The 16,857-nt window shown below is 41.4% G+C and overlaps 1 protein-coding gene across 7 annotated transcripts in view; it reads right to left on the minus strand.

The window, feature by feature from the left end:
* The window catches only part of LOC122549771 (histone deacetylase 9-like), a 796,606-nt gene that overhangs the window by 492,301 nt on the left and 287,448 nt on the right, over positions 1-16,857 (minus strand). For 6 of the 7 annotated variants that reach the window (XM_087987095.1, XM_087987091.1, XM_043689766.2 and 3 more), the window contains one exon: positions 660-731. In XM_087987095.1, coding sequence (XP_087843221.1) covers positions 660-731 — 72 coding nt within the window. Of the gene's footprint in view, positions 1-659; positions 732-1,083; positions 1,267-16,857 lie in introns of those variants that run through there. The other variant, XM_043689772.2, reaches the window with a different exon arrangement.

Genomic DNA, 16,857 nt, shown 5'->3' on the forward strand with positions numbered 1-16,857 from the left:
GAGGCAACCACAATTGTCATGTTTAAATTCACTGGAGCTGTCTAAGGAAATGGCAAACTATGCACATATCCCGACATTTAGTGATACTGATCTCCTTTGTATGTACACTTAACAATCCATATTTCTATGAATCTGCAGTTTTATTCCTTACCTATGCATTCAACTGTTTACTTAAAGCAGGACAGCTCAACATCTAAAGTCATCTGAAGTCCTATAAACCAGCTCTCTGATTTTCCCTTCCCTTCTGCCCAGCCTATTGACAATTTCTTAAGCAATATAATTACAAATAGCATTCCAAATAAAGGGGAGGATGGAGAGGTATTATCAAGAGGGAATTTAAGTTGCCATTTCTCTTCAGTGGCATTGTGTTCTATTTGTACAATTTACAGTAGAGTGCTCCAGAACTACCTTTCATATTCACTGCACACAACATACATAAAACAAATTCAAGTAACACACTCATATATTATCCTACAATAGTCTCCTATTAATAATGCACAGGTTACTTCTTGGATTAATAAAAAGCAGAATTTCCCCACGGTCTGATTGTCAGGTTTCTACAGAATGTTTAATGTAGAGTTCAAACAACTTGAATGTAATCAGGAGAATAACAAAAGCATGTTATTATACAGTATCTCTATGATATTAAATGTGCTTACCTGAGGTGAGCATGCTATGCATTCGGTCTTGAGCCAACAGCTGGATCGGTTGCTCTCGGTCAGAAACCCCATCTGAGGAGAAACATGATTCAGTCTCATAAATAGTCTGCAGCATCTTTCCTTTGAGTCCTCACTTCAGCCACATAAAAGATTCATCAGAGCACCGACAGAGTCATTTCCTCCTTAATTCTTCCTCTCGAAACAATCAGATGACTTGCACATTATTACATTGTAAAGTGCTCTCTTTCTTTCAATTCTAAATGGTTAAGTGCCTCTCTCAATTTTATATTTTGGTTGAGCCAAATACACATAGTTATAAAAAGCAACTCAAACTTTTCTTTCCAAAGGACATTTATTTTTTGCAGTTTTCTTTTGGCCTGTTTGTTTCATGAATTAAGTTGAAAGTAACTGGAATGGTAGTCACCACAGTTCAGGGAAGCCTTTATTTTGCTTCGTAGTAGGCACTAGAGGTTTGCAAGTGTAGTGTCTAAACCACTGTACGCACAAGTCTGCACTGCCCCTGTTTACTTCTCTCCAAGTTGGCAAAATGAAGTGATAAAACGTTTACATATGAATCAACAACAACACAGCCCACAGGCGACAGAAATAGAACAATGGCTTGTGTTAACCAAAAATAGGTCATGCATGGCAGGGATTGAGCTGTATTAATGCATTTGAAAAATACCACTGCAAGAGCAAACAGTGTACAGCTGTCCAATCCCTCAGCTGGAAATGCTGCTCTCCAGTCCTGCTGCAATATCTCAAAATGTATTGACATCTATTTTTGTTCATATCCTCAGAATAGAAGCGGCATCACTGGATCCTGTTTACATTAGTCAAAATCATTCCAATTTGTCCAAGATACTTGCTGATCCAAATTTGAAGCAACAGTGTGAGAGAAGCTGATCATTCATAATTCATGTCCCATTTTAAAAATGTTCCCTCTCTGGACGTGATGACATTTTAAACAGGTTCCAGAATTTAAAAAAAATTCAGTTCATGTAAACACATGGTCAGAACAAGTGTTGGTTTTACTGTACACCAGTTTTGTCACTTGGTTTATTACCTCAGTGGGAGAGGTAATAGAATCATAGAATCCCGACAGAAAGAGGCTTTTCAGCCCATCAAGTCCACACCGACCCTCCAAAAAGGATGGTACTCAGATCCACTTCCCTAATCTTTGCCCATAACCTCAGATTGACCATAGCTAATCCACCTGACCTGCGCATCTCTGGACACTACAGGGCAATCTTAGCATAGTGAATGCACAATTTTGTACCTTGAAATGAAACCAGAGTACCCAGCAGAAACCCACGCAGACACAGGAGAACATGCAAACCCAAGGCTGGAATCAAGCGCAGTATTAGCTGGTAAGCAACATTTTATGATTGTTTAACACTGCAGTACCTGAATGAGATGCAGATAATTTATTTTTACAGTACTACAAAATTAGTAGAAGTCATTTAAGGCTTTTGGTAAAATGCAATTTATTTCATTAATATTTCAGGGTACTTTCATAATATCAAAATTGTTGCGTCACTGCATAGACTCCAGTGTTCCTTTAAAAGAGTTACATGACATCACAATCCATGCTCCCTCTAAACTGCACAGCCGCTCTGATGTTGTACACACAGTGATCAGTGATGGCGATTGCGACATTGACTTCTGGTTCTGGAAATTAGAGGAAACACTGGTCACATGTCACATTCCAACACAATGGTACCTACCTGACTTTTAGTCTCTCTCTCATTGCAATGAAGTAGGTGTAGTGTGCTCAGTTATATGTATGTTACATATTGTAACATCAGGACAACGCTCAGATAATGTATAAGACGATGATTTTATAGCAATGTGAAAAGTTGGTTTGGTCAATAGACTTCAAGACATCTATTCAGAAGTGGGTACTGCAGATGCTGGAGATTAGAGTCAAGATTAGAGTGGTGCTGGAAAAGCACAGCAGGTCAGGCAGCATCAGAGAAGCAGGAAAATCGACATTTCATCAGGAATTCCTGATAAAGGGCTTTTGCCCGAAACGTCGATTTTCCTGCTCCTCCGATGCTGCCTGACCTGCTGTGCTTTTCCAACACCACTCTAATCTTGACTTCAAGACATCAATCTCAACAAGTACTTTGTCTCTCTGGTATATGCTATGTGAGCTAAAATATAGGGCAAGTTTCAAACCATATCATACTGGCAGTACTATTTGACACAAGAAACTACATCATGGTGACAGCAAGTAAACTTTTGATACTAAAAGCTGATAGCAGCAGTGAGAGTTGTGAAGAGTTCTGTTTCTATCAGTCATTTTTCATCACATACCTGAGTTCAGAGCTAAAGTTAACAACCAAATCTCAACTGTTACAAATATAGCAAAGCAACAGAGAAACAGTCATGAACACACACCCTCTCTTTTAAAAGAAAAGCTCCCACCACCAATCTATTTATAAAAGGTCATACAGATAACACTAGGTAAAACTTGTAACCAGGTGTCAAAATAAAGGTACAGAATATGATTTCACTGAAGCTAACTCAACTGGAAGGCTTTTGGAACTGGTCATTGCCACTGCGCTAATTAAAGTCTCCACAGAAGCGCTTCAAAATAAACCTTAAAGAATATCCCATTGATGCACATGAGAAAGAGAGTGCAAGTTCAAAGCATTCCATGCTGGTCAGCAGCATCTACAGGGGCTTGACTCTACATCAACAACTGCAGTCATTAACAGATTCTGTAAAACACTCAAATCTTGTAATCAGATGTGACTTGTTTCATCTCTGGAAACAGTCTCCAACATTTCTTAGCATATCCAAGCTATGTTCTACAAGACGTCATTGGGCTAAAACCTGCCAGGAATCCAACTGCCCAGCAAAACTCCAAAATGCAACCCAAAGCTGCATGTGAAGAACAGTCAACCAAGGGACAATGTCGATGATGTTTTGTCCATGGCACAAAAGCACGTCAAAGTCCAAGACGTATCTGCAATGCCACAGCTTAGAGACCAGTCAAGCAGTCAATGTGGTAACATTTACGCTCCCACTTGGCGGTGTCAGAAAAATTATACATCCCAAAAAGAATGGAAATCATGCAATAAATGCCAAGATTGACACGGGTGCAAGTGCAAATGTCATCCCTTTCCACATCTTACAAGAAATATATTCAGAAGACTGACAAATACGGTGCAAATCATCATAATAAACTAACTGCTTATAATGTGTCAGACAACCCATACATTGGTATTATTCAGATCAATGTCGAAACAGCTTATTGGGATGACTAATGGCATTTTTCACATTTAGAAACAGTAGTTAACAAGATAATCCACAAGATAATAATACTCACTGTCACAACACTCAAAATTCTGAACTGCAACGTTGAGTCTGTATATTACCTGACTAATCTGTCCAGCCTGGTTTGATGCTTTTAGCAACTTTGAAGGTGATACAGTGTTACTTCTGAAAAATCATGACAAACCCAGAACTGAGCTGCCTCATAAATACAGTATTCACTTTCAGAATAAGCTCAAACAGGAACTGAATTCAATGGAAGAAAGCAATATCATCCGGAAAGTACAGCATCACACTGAATGGTGCAGCTCCATTATCTGTATTTTTAAAAAGCTGGTATTAAATGTGTGTTAGTTTAATTCCAAGATGACTACAAACCGCATTAAAAATGTACAAGCCTCCTACCATGAAAAGGTTAACCCAATGTTCTCAGATGCATCCCAGAAAGGCTTTGGAGTATGTCTATTTCAGTTTGCCAAGCTTATTGTGTTTGGTTCCAAGATCCTTACAAGAACTAAGATGAAGTACTCAAACAATCAAAGAGAGATTCTTTTTGAGAGGATGCAACAGATTCACACTCAGCAATCATTTCATTGCTAATGCGGACAGCAGCCATTAGAGATGATCTGTTGGAAACCTCTCACAGAAGTCTCCACAAGCACAATGATTACTTGTTAAGATCCATGAGTACAATTTAGAAATTCAAAATAAACCAGCTGACTAAGTGGCTACTTGCGATGCTCTTAGCTGACTTCCAAACCCTGTGAAGAACAAAAATATTCTTCAAGTGAATATTGTTAAATTTCAGCTAGATGATTACTTCAGCTTTGATCTCATTCATTTTGGTCTGTAGAGCACAGTTGCCAAGCTGCATCAGCTGCAGCAGCTCAAAAAGATCATCGACAGCAGGTAGCCTGAACACTTTCAACAGGCCCACAAGACAGCACATACTGCCTGGTCATTATGAGATGAATTGGAACTCTCAAGGAATGTAATATTCAAAAGTTAACAGGTAGTAATTGTACAAGCTCTACATCTAGGCATGCTCGGCACATGTACACAGGTTATGTGGGTGCAGAAAAAACCAAGATACTGTGCCCAGATCCACTTTTTGGCCCGGCAACAATAAGGACATCAATCAAGTCATTAAATTATGTGAAGCACATCCATTCCATTGATCTCAACAACTGAGAGATCCTTCTATACCACAAGATTCTTTATGAGCCATAGTGCACACTCATAACCGATATTCCCCATGTTCAGCTTGTATTTATATGGACAACGAATGTGTGGGCGGCACGGTGGCACAGTGGTTAGCACTGCTGCCTCACAGCGCCAGAGACCCGGGTTCAACTCCCGCCTCAGGCGACTCTCTGTGTGGAGTTTACACATTCTCCCGGTGTCTGCGTGGGTTTCCTCCAAGTGCTCCAGTTTCCTCCCACAATCCAAAAATGTGCAGGTGAGGTGAATTGGCCATGCTAAATTGCCCATAGTGTTCGGTGAAGGGGTAAATGTAGGAGTATGGGTCTGGGTGGTATACGCTTCGGCGGGTCGGTGTGGACTTGTTGGGCCGAAGGGCCTGTTTCCACACTGTAAGTAATCTAATCTAATCTAAGACATTTAAAAATTCTTCACATCAGATGGACTGCTTCTAAAGTTGGAACATATGAGAATGCTGCACCTGGACTGAACACAGCATTATCGTAGAAATAGTACTGTAATGAATGATCAGAGAATTTGATTGATTTGGACTAGTTAAGGAATTAACGTTCACCAGGCCATGTCCCCACGCTTCTTTGAACAGACGGGACGGAATTTCAGATTTTTGGAGAGACTGGAGAAGTTCAGATTGTTCTCTTTAAGGTGAAGAGGCCTAAAAGGAGTTTTGAGAAAGATGACCAATATTATGAAGGGTTTTAACAGTGTAAATAAGGCAAAACTATTTCCAGTGAGAGAAGTACAATGTTAGTCTCCTTAAGGGCGATGACATGAGGAAACGTGTTAACACAGTGAATTATTGTGTTTTGAAATGGACTGCCTGAACCATTGGTGAAAGTGAAGTCAATAGTAACATTCAACAGAGAACTGGAGAGACACTTGATTGGAATAGATTCACAGGAGTATGGAGAAACAGCAGAGGAATTGAATGAACTGAGTAGCTTTACCAAAAGACAAGCACAAGTTCAACAAGCCATACTGACTCCTCCCATGTTGTGCCATTCTTCAGCATTTTCAGTCAGTGACTGAATGGAGTCTTTGCATTGAATTACTGATCCTGCTGTCTGTTTGGGTTGGAAAGAGTTAAACAAGAAATGCCTGTTGCTTTGCCTTGTGCTGCAGGTACTTCACTTCATTCCAAATATAGTAAAGCAGATTCAGCAAACAGCATCCAGGATCACCTACACCTGGACAGGATGTAGCCTGAGCCAGAGCAAGGAGAATCATTTCAAAAATCAGAATAAGATAGTCATAGAGATGTACAGCATGGAAATACACCAGTCCAACTTGTCCATGCCAACCAGATATCCTAAATTAATCTAGTCCCATTTGCCAGCACTTGGCCTATTTCTCTCTAAACCCTTCCAATCCATGTACCCATCCAGATTTCTTTTAAATGCTGTAATTGTACCAGCTTCCATCACTTCCTCTGGCAGATCATTCCACACATGCACCACCCTTTGCATGAAAAAGTTGCCCCTTGGGGGTCTTTTAAATCTTTCCCCTCTCACCTTAAACCTATGCCCTCTAGTTCTGGAGTCCCTCACCCCAGGGAAAAAACCTTGCCTATTTACCCTATCCATGCCCTTCATGACTTTATAAATCTCTATAAGGTCATCCCTCAGCCTCCAAGGCTTCAGGGAAAACAGCCCCAGCCTATTCACCTTATCCCTATAACTCAAACCTTGCAGCCCTGGCAACATCCTTTTAAATCTTGTCTGAACCCTTTCAAGTTTCACTATGTGTGGAACCACAGGAGATGGGGGAGATACTAAAGGGTATATTACATCAGTGGTTATTGTAGAAAAGGACTTGGAAGATATAAAATCTATTTCCCCACATTCTATATCTTCATGTCCTTCAAACACTGATGCAAAATACTTGTTTAGCATCTTCCCCCATCTCCTGCAGCTCCACACATAGGTTGCCTTGCTGATCTTTGAGGGGTCCTATTCTCTCCCTAATTACTCTTTTGTCCTTAATGTATTCATAAAATGCCTTTGGGTTTTCCTTGACCCTATTTGCCAAAGCTATCCAATGTCCCCTTTTGGCCCTCCTGATTTCCCTTTTAAATATACTCCCACTGCCTTTGTACTCATCTAAGGATTCACTCGATCTGTATTATCTATACCTGACACATGTTTCCTTTTTTTTCTTGACCAAACCCTCAATTTCTCTAGTCATCCAGCATTCCTTGCAGCTACAAGCCTTTCTTTTCAACCTAACAGGACATACTGTCTCTGGATTCTTGTTACTCATTTTTGAAGGCTTCCCATTTTCTAGCCATCCTTTTACCTGCAAACATCTGCCACAATCAACTTTTGAAAGTTCTTGCCTAATACCATCAAAATTAGCCTTCCTCCAATTTAAATCTTTAACTTTTAGATCCTATCTATTCTTTTCCATCACTATATTAAAACTAATAGAATTATGGTTGCTGGCCTCAGACTGCTTCCCCACTAACACCTCAGTCACCTGCCCTGCCTTATTTCCCAAGAGTAGGTCAAGTTTTGCACCTTCTACAGTAGGTACATCCACACACTGAACCAGAAATTTTCTTGGACACACTCAAATTCCTCTCCATCTAAACCCTTAACACTATGGCAATCCCAGTCTATGTTTGGAAAGTTAAAACCCCCTACCATAATCACTCTATTATTCTTACAGATAACTGAGATCTCCTTACAAATTTGTTTCTCAATTTCCCACAGATTACTGTGGGGTCTATGGTACAATCCCAATAAGGTGATCATCCCTTTCTTATTTCTAAGTCCCACCCAAATAATTTCCCTAAATGTCTTCCCAGGAATATCCTCCGTAAGTACAGCCATAATGTTATCCCTTATCAAAAATGCAACACCCCTCCCTTCTCTCTTGAGCCTCTTTTTTATCCTTCCTATAATATTTGTATCTAAGGACATCAAGCTGCCAATCCTGTCCATCCCTGAGCCACATTTCTGTAATTGCTTTGATACCCCAGGCCCTGAGTTCATCTGCCTTCCCTGTTGGGCCTCTTACATTGAAATAAATGCAGTTTAATTTACCTCGATCTCTGCTTTGTTCCCATCTGCCCTAACTGTTTGACTTGTTCCGTATCCTAGCTGTATCAGTCTCAGACTGATCTTATCCCTCACTATTTCCATGGGTCCCACCCCCATCCCCACCACCTTACTAGTTTGAATCCTCCCGAGCAGCTCTAGCAAATCTCCCTGCCGGTATATTAGTCCACTTCCAATTCAGGTGCAATCTGTCCTTCTTGTATAGGTCACTTCTATCCCAGAAGAGATTCCAATGATTCAAGAATGTGAATCCTTCTCCCCTGCATCAGACCCTCAGCCACGCTTTCATCTGCTCTATCCTGCTGTTCCTACCCTCATGAGCTTGTAGCACAGGGAGCAATCCAGATATTAGTACCCTCGAGGACCTCCTTCTTAAATTCCTGCCAAATTTCCTACATTCTCCCTTCAGAATTGTATCCATTTTCCTTCCTAAATCATTGGTTCCAATGTGTACAACAACCTCCTGTTGGTCCCACTCCTCTTTGAGAACATTCTGCACCCTCTCAGATATCCTTGATCCTGGCACCAGGGAGGAAACACAGCATTCTGATTTCTCAATGCCAGCTGCAGAAATGTCTGTCAGTTCGTCTTAACAGAGAGTCCCCTATCACAGTCAGTCATTTGGAAGACGACGTACCCCTCATTACAATAGATCCAGCCTTGGTACCAGAAACTTGGCTGTTTGAGCTACATTCCCCTGAGAGTCCATCACCCCCTACATTTACCACAAAAACATATTTGTTTGAGATGGGGATAGCCACAGAAGATTCCTGCATTACCTACCCCTTCTCCTACCTTTCATGGCAGTAACCCATCCACCTGACTTTGTTGCGGTTTTTCTCCCTCCCTATAACTGCCATCCATCATCCCCTCAGCTCCTGTAAATTCCTCATTGCCTCTTACTGCCTCTCCAACCTATTCATGTGATCTGACAGGATTTGCAATCAAACACACTTATTGTAGACATAATCATCAATAACATGGAAATTCTCCTTAATCTCCCATATCCGACAAGAAAAACACATCGCTCTACTGAAGGCCACCTTTGCACTTTAATAATGTACAGAAAATAGCACAATTTTACTGCTCTAAAAAGATACTGCTCCAGGCTAACTTAGTGCCTATGTTTTATATTTTTAAACTTTAATCAAGAGACAGATTTCAATACAACATATAACCAAAAAGAACCCACTCTACTCACTATTAAAAACTTATCTGACCCTGTGGTGTGAGGTCTCCAGGTTCCACACACATTCCTCCAAGGTAAGCTGTAATTTAGCCATTTGTTAATTTTTCTTAGATGCACTCCAAAATCCAGAGATGCATAAACTCAAACAGCAAAGGCAGTAGCTGTGCAGATATACTGCTATGTCAGTTAACAGTGTAGGTTTCCTTCTTTCACTCTCTCACTGACCATATGAACTCTGCCTTTGTTCTTTCCTCTTTTATAAAGTGCCGTGTTTTGATCTTTTTTCCCCAAACTTCCAGAACAATGCAACAGCTTATAAAACAGTAATTACTGCTCCTGGACTTGAGAAAATCACTTCCAACACCTAAAATACCTCAAAAAAGGAGTAGCTCTTACAGGCACTTGTTTTTTTCCTTTCCTCCATCTTGCATTACCCAGAAACCTTAATGCCCCCACCAACAAGGAAGCAAACTACCATAGGAGCAGCAAATTCAAAATAAGCACTAGAAATGCTGGAAATAATCACCAGATCAGAAAGCAGTGGACAGAGAAACTGAGGGTTGAATCTTACATTTTTTGACAAAGTGTGAGGTATGTGGCTTTATTGGAGGGATTTTCACAGTGAGGTCCTGCAAGGTTCCTTACTGTGTCTTACCAAATGCATATCATTAACTACCTACCTCACCTCCTCACATTCCTCACATCCAATTCTATCCCTAACTTACCGTGGAACATTCCCAAAACAATTTAGGGGGGGTAAGTGATGGCCGAGTGATATTATCACTAGACTATGAATCCAGAGACCCAGGTAATGTTCTGGGAACCTGGGTTCAAATCCTGCCATAGCAGATGGTAGAATTTTGAATTCTGGAAATAAGAATTTAATGATGATGATGAAACCATTGCAGATTGTCAGGAAAAACCCCTTCTGGTGCACTAATATCCTTTAGGGAAGGAAATCTATCATCCTTATCTGGTTTGGCCTACATATGATTCTGAAATCATCGCCTTGCTGTCTAAAGATGAAAGAACCAATGGTCAGAGGAAGCATTAGCAAGACTGCCTCCTGCATCCTCTGCTAGCTAACGTAGTAACACTCTCAGTAGGGATGTCAGGATTTAGAAAGCTAGGGAGCAGAAAGTGGTGAGCAACAGCTCCCCAGGAGGCAGAGAAGAATTGGCCTAGGCCTCTGCTATTCAGAGGGCAGCCAGTAACCAGTCAGCCTCAGCAGACAAGACCCCGTGGTGTCTGCAAACAGAGACTTTGTTCACATACACCAGGAGGAACAGAAGCAGAAGGTTTCACTAAGGCAAGGGATCTTGTTGTGACTAAGAACTTTCAGTTGCTGGGAAATAGGCTTGAACTGATCAAGATTGATGAAATTGATGGGCTGGAAAATTTGGCAAATATTAAGATTGGTAAGACCCCAGGGCCAGACCAGATTTATTGTAGGTTGATCTGGGAAGCGAGAAAGGAGGTTGCTCAGCTTCCTCACTCTCCACAGGGGTCATACTGGAGGATTGGCAGGAGGCGAATGTTGTTCCGCTTTTCAAAAAGGGTAATAAAGAAATCCTGGCAATTACAGACCAGTCAGTCTTATGCCTGTGGTCAGCAAGGTTTTGGGAAGAATTCTGAAGTATATGACTTATGACTAATTGGAAAAGCATAGTGTGATTAAAGGCAGTCAGCATGGTTTTGTGAGCTCTTTGAGGAGGTGACGACATAGGTCGATGAAGGTCAAGCAGTGGATGTGGTGTATATGGACTTCAGCAAGGCATTTGATAAGGTTCCCCATGATAGGGTTGTTCATAAAGTTAGGAGTTATGGGATACAGGGAGATTTGGCTGTCTGGATTCAGATTTGGTTGGTTGACAGAAGGCAGAGAATGGTTGACGATGGAAAGCATCTCCCTGGAGGTCAGTGTTGAGTGGTGTCCCACAGGGCTCTGTTCTTGGGCCTCTGCTCTTTATAAATGACTTGGATGAGGGGGTTGAAGGGTGGGTTAGTAAATTTGCTGATGACACAAAGGTTGGAGGTACCGTTGATAGTATTGAGGGCTATTGCAGGCTGCAGTGCGACATAGACAGGATGCAAAGCTGCGCTGAGAAATAGCAGATGGAGTTCAACCTGGATAAATGCACAGTGATGCATTTTGGAAGGTCGAACTTGAATGCTGAATATAGGATTAAAGACAGGATTCTTGGCAGTGTGGAGGAACGGAGGGATCTTGGTGTTCAAGGGCATAGATCCCTCAAAGTTGACACCCAAGTGGATAGCATTGTTAAGTAAGCATGTGGTGTTTTGGCTTTCATTAACAGGGGGATCGAGTTTAAGAGCCATGAGGTTTTGCTGCAGCTGTACAAAACCCTGGTGAGACCACACTTGGAATATTGCATCCAGTTCTGGTTGTCCTATTAAAGGAAAGATACGGAAGCTTTGGGAGAGGGTGCAAAGAAGGTTTACCAGGAAGCTGCCTGGGCTGGAGAGCTTGTCTTACAAAGAGAGGTTGACTAACCTTGAACTTTTCTCTTTGGAGAGAAGGAGAAAGAGAGGTGACCTGATCAAGGTACACAAGGTAATGAGAGGCATGGATAGAGTCGATAGCCAGAGACTTTTCCCTAGGGCAAGACTGACTGGCACAAGGGGTCATAGTTTTAAGGTGTTAGAAGGAAGGTATAGAGGAGACTTCAGAGGTAGAGTCTTTACACAAGAGAGTTGTGAACACACAGAATGCGTTGCCAGCAGTGCTGGTGGAAGCAGAGTCATTAGGGACATTTAAGCAACTGCTGGGCATGCACGTGGACAGCAGTGAATTGAGGGGTGCGTAGGTTAGGTTATTTCATTTCAGGTTAGGAATAATCCTCGACACAACATATATGTTCAATGTAAAACACAGGTATTTGGGAGGTAATGGCCCTCAGTGTCCAGAGGCTGCAGCAGTGCAATGAGTCATGTGACCATCTGGCTGTGTCCTTGGTCAGGTTAGTAGCTACCCTGCACAGCCAAATCTGGCTCCCTCAGGGTTTCCTGGAGAGTTGCATATACTGTACTCTATCACCACAGACAATGATCTTCATGACCACAGGCTAATGAGAAGAGGACGGCAGACATTCCTGGTTTCCTTTTCTCACAAAAATGGTGCTAGTAGGGCATCAATCCAGAAGAGAGAAATCCCCTCTTGGAACACTCCAGAAGTGACTGGGCCCTCCACCTGACCTGTACTCTCCAGTTACAATCAGAGAGGGTTCACTTGACTCCGACAAGAAGATACTGGCATCTCTGGGCCATTCAAACATAGACACCCCAGAGGTTGCCCAGCCAAATGTCCAGGGCTAATGGGCTCCACTGCTGAGCAGGTTCCCTTCACTCCAGCTGCAGAACCAGGGAGTACACCGAGATGGAGTGTGTGAGAGAGAGAAAGAAGAAAATGTATTGAGGACACTTTTGTGGCGTAGGTGACAATACATACAGCATTTATGATGTTTTTGATAATATTCATTATTTGAACCTTACATCTGTTATTGGACTCTCTTTCTAGTCCTGAATGTATTTGTCTCACATAATGGCTAACTCCTTATCTATAAGGATCTCTGATGCATTGGTGAGTTTCCTGCAGCATCTAGAAATGAGAATAAGGGATATACAAGGTAATGGGTCCTGCAAACACCACTGATCTTGTCCTACAAGATCCTTATTCTTTCCCTGGTCTCTGAGTTCAAAAGAGTTGGCATGAATGAAATGATCAGCAATGTCTGAGGAAGGGCAGCGCACAGTAAACAGGGAGCTAAAGCATTAGATTACCTACAATGTGGAAACAAGCCCCACCGACCCTCCGAAGAGTAACCCACCCAGTCACATTTCCTTCTGACTAATGCACTGGACAATTGAGCATGGCCAATTCATCTGACCAGCACAAGTTTGGACTGTGGGAGGAAACCCACACAGACAGAGGGAAGAATGTGCAAACTCCACACAGATAGTTGCCTGAGGCTGGAATTGAACCTGGGACCCTGGTGCTGTGAGGCAGCAGTGCGAACCACTGAGCCACCGTGCCACCCTTTAGGACCCCACAGGTCTGTAACCTGTACAGTGCATGAGTTGGTGTGTGTTGTCATTTTCTCTTCCAAGGGATTCACATCAGTGGGTCTTACAGCCGCCTCCCTGACAGTCACTTACTCCGCCCACTCTTCATTTGCTTGTAGCCATTTTCTTTCCCATTGCACACTTTCAATTTCCAGCACAATGGGAGGTGACAGTGAGTGTTTTTCCATCAGTGGCTTTCACTACCAGCTGGCCAGACCTGAAACATCCATATTCCCTTCCTCTTAGCCTTTCCCTGAACCCCATAGATCTCTCATCTCCCACACCCCCAGTTACATGAGCTTGCACCTTCCCACCAGTAATTGCAGCTAGGTACAGCCGCACACTGTCTCCTGCTTGAAGCTAGAATGCTCCTGACTGCAGATGAACTCCTTATCCCACATTACCTCATTCCCATGCATGCTTTACTGTATCCCCCACTTGATGATAGTGTTGCACCTCCCCACACTACCCACTTCTCAGTTGTCATCCATCTTTCCCCTCAACCTGCAGCTCCCAATCCGAAAGGATAGATTCCAGAGTCTCCTTCCCATGACAGCAGTTTGATTCTGCCACACAACTTGCCACAGCCCACATTGAATTGAATCTTACAGGATCTGAGCAAAGTTAATATTTCAGGTTGATGACCTTTCATCACAACTAGAAAAAGGTTAGTGATGTGACAGTTTCTGAGTAAGCGCAGAACCACAGAAAGGCAGGAGGGAATGAAATGACGATAGGAAAGATCTGTGATATGGTAGGAGGCAAGAAAGATTAAATGGCAGAAGCAAATGACAAGATAAGCAGTGATGGTAAAGCACTTCAGGACTTGACGCTGAAATTAATATTTATAGATTGTAACCATATGTCCAACTTTTGGGGTGGGCAATTGTGAGTAGTAAAGTCATCTTTTGATTCCTTACTGATTTAATTAACACAGTTTACAGATAAACCCATCTCATTCTTCAAAATGATTGACAGCCCTACTTTGCATTTCTAAAAGAAGCTTCATAATTGTTCAACATTGTTCCAGAAGGATCTTTGTTCCTTGTAAGATAGCTTAGATAAAACAGCCCACTTGTTCATATACACTATGGACTAAATCTTGTAGCAAATTAAACTATGCACCATGATCATGCATGAATATCTGATGTGACCAAGATTTTGTATGCAAATTTATGTTATGTAAAATTTATAACATCCAAAACAAGCAGTATGTTGACACATTTTGTGACCCAAATCTTTTCAGTAGTATAACAGGTTTATTGTTTATTATTAAATGTTAGTAATTTATTCATTATAATACATTATAGTAAAACTGTATTGTTACACCAACTAAACTACGCTATAATGAAAAATTAAATGGTCCAAAAAAAAAGGAAGTTTTACTTTACAAGGCCATTGAGTCAAGAGCAAAGTGGCAGATAAGCTACACAACAACTCTGGCTCACAACCTGACTTTACAGAATAACTGGCAGAGGGAGATTACTTGTATACACTTACCCAGCATACCTTCAACTCCTAAACAGTATCAAGGAAGAGCCATGGTCAGAAAAGTAAAATCACTTTATTCCTTCAGAGATCCTGCACAGCCAATCAAGTACTCTTGCATAGCTTGCACCATTGTGTTTCATAGTTTAATCTCAAAACACTCAGAGCAGAATCAGCTGCAGCGGCAAGTTGAGGATACAGCAGACTAATGGATCGTGCTCTGCTGTCTGGGGATAATTGCAGAGCTCCTCCATTGCAGTCCAGTCACCAGAGACATTATATAGCCACTTTAATTGTCTGTATGATGACATTTGTGCAGGATCGTGCCTCATATTATGGACATGCTGTCCATCCATGTGTGGGTTACACTATGTAACCATAAATCAGGGTCAACAGATCACTCTTATCACCTAGCAACTGTGTTGTCTCATCTCTCCTAGGGCTCAATCACAAAATAGTTGATGATTCTTTTAATACTTCTGATGGGGGAGTGGTGTTTGTAACTTTTCATACTGAAAAACTAATGTTAATCTGTCCAAGCTTATGAGAGTGCAGTAACTGAACTGTTGAGGTCAAAAACAAGGATTGAATTGGGCATGAATAAGCAGTCATTCCTTTACGATGTGTCGACTTGTGGCTGTGGAACAATTGCACAGTGTAGAGAGAAACGATCCCCCAAAGTCAATGTATATTAGAATGAAATTGGTTACGAATGACCAACTCTGCAGACTTAGAGGCAGTACCCATACTATACCTCACCGAAATAACACCCGATATGGCCTGAACCAGAAGTGTGCTTACACAGTGCTATTCTACACCACAAAAAGGGGGGGTAGATATAGGACTGATGTTAGGGGTAGGTTCTTCACTCAGCGAGTCGTTAGTTCATGGAATGCCCTGCCAGTAACAGTGGTGGACTCTCCCTCTTTATGGGCATTTAAGAGGGCATTGGATAGGTATATGGAGGATAGTGGGTTAGTGTAGTTTAGGTGGGCTTGGATCGGCGCAACATCGAGGGCCCAAGGGCCTGTACTGCGCTGTATTCTTCTATGTTCTATGTTCTAAAAAGCAGGAGCACCACCAAAGCAAGCAGTATGTTGACACATTTTGCGACCCAAATCTATTCAATAGTATGCTTGATAGCAAATTCTGCATTAATCCAGTAAAAATTATAATTTGATTCTGGTTCAAAACAATTATAACACTCACTGAAATATTATTTATAGGAAATTAATTTTAACTAAATTGGATTAAAAGTGGCTCATTAAGTTATTTGCTGGCAAGATTATTACTGATTCAAAAGAATTACAAACTTCACTACTTAATTGAAACTATTTTCAGCCTCAAGTAACCAAATTCTGCTTCTCTCAAAAAGAAATCTTAAGTTATTTTTAAAACTTTGCATCTGACCCTAGATATCTATATATTTATGTGCTGATGTCACTGACCTTTGTACTTTGCACATGGAAATCTGTAAATCACATGACCTGAGCCCCAATACCAACCAGTGAAGATCAATGAAAACAGTAAATAAAACACACCAAAAATAAGCACTACTGCAGTTAGGCAGTAGTGTGGGAGTAATAAAAAAAAAGAAAAAAAAAACAAAGACAAAAATAAATAAAACACACTGATGGAGAAACCCAAAAAGCAATGATTTTGTGCAAGTAACAGTTAACTTTTCAATTTCACTTGCTCTTGATGACATGCCATTGTACCTAGAGATCCTCCACAATTACTCACCACTTGAATGTCACCGCCGATTATGAAGGCAAGTTCAACATCTATGTTCTTCAACATTTTGGTAATCAAAGTGAAAATGCAAAATAGAGAAAGTCTTTAATGGATACATGGCATAGTGTTTTCTTTTAATAGTCAG

This window comes from Chiloscyllium plagiosum, unplaced genomic scaffold (assembly GCF_037043375.1).
Source record: "Chiloscyllium plagiosum isolate Xiang-an unplaced genomic scaffold, Cpla_swu_hap1 HiC_scaffold_5, whole genome shotgun sequence".
Lineage (NCBI taxonomy): Eukaryota > Metazoa > Chordata > Chondrichthyes > Orectolobiformes > Hemiscylliidae > Chiloscyllium > Chiloscyllium plagiosum.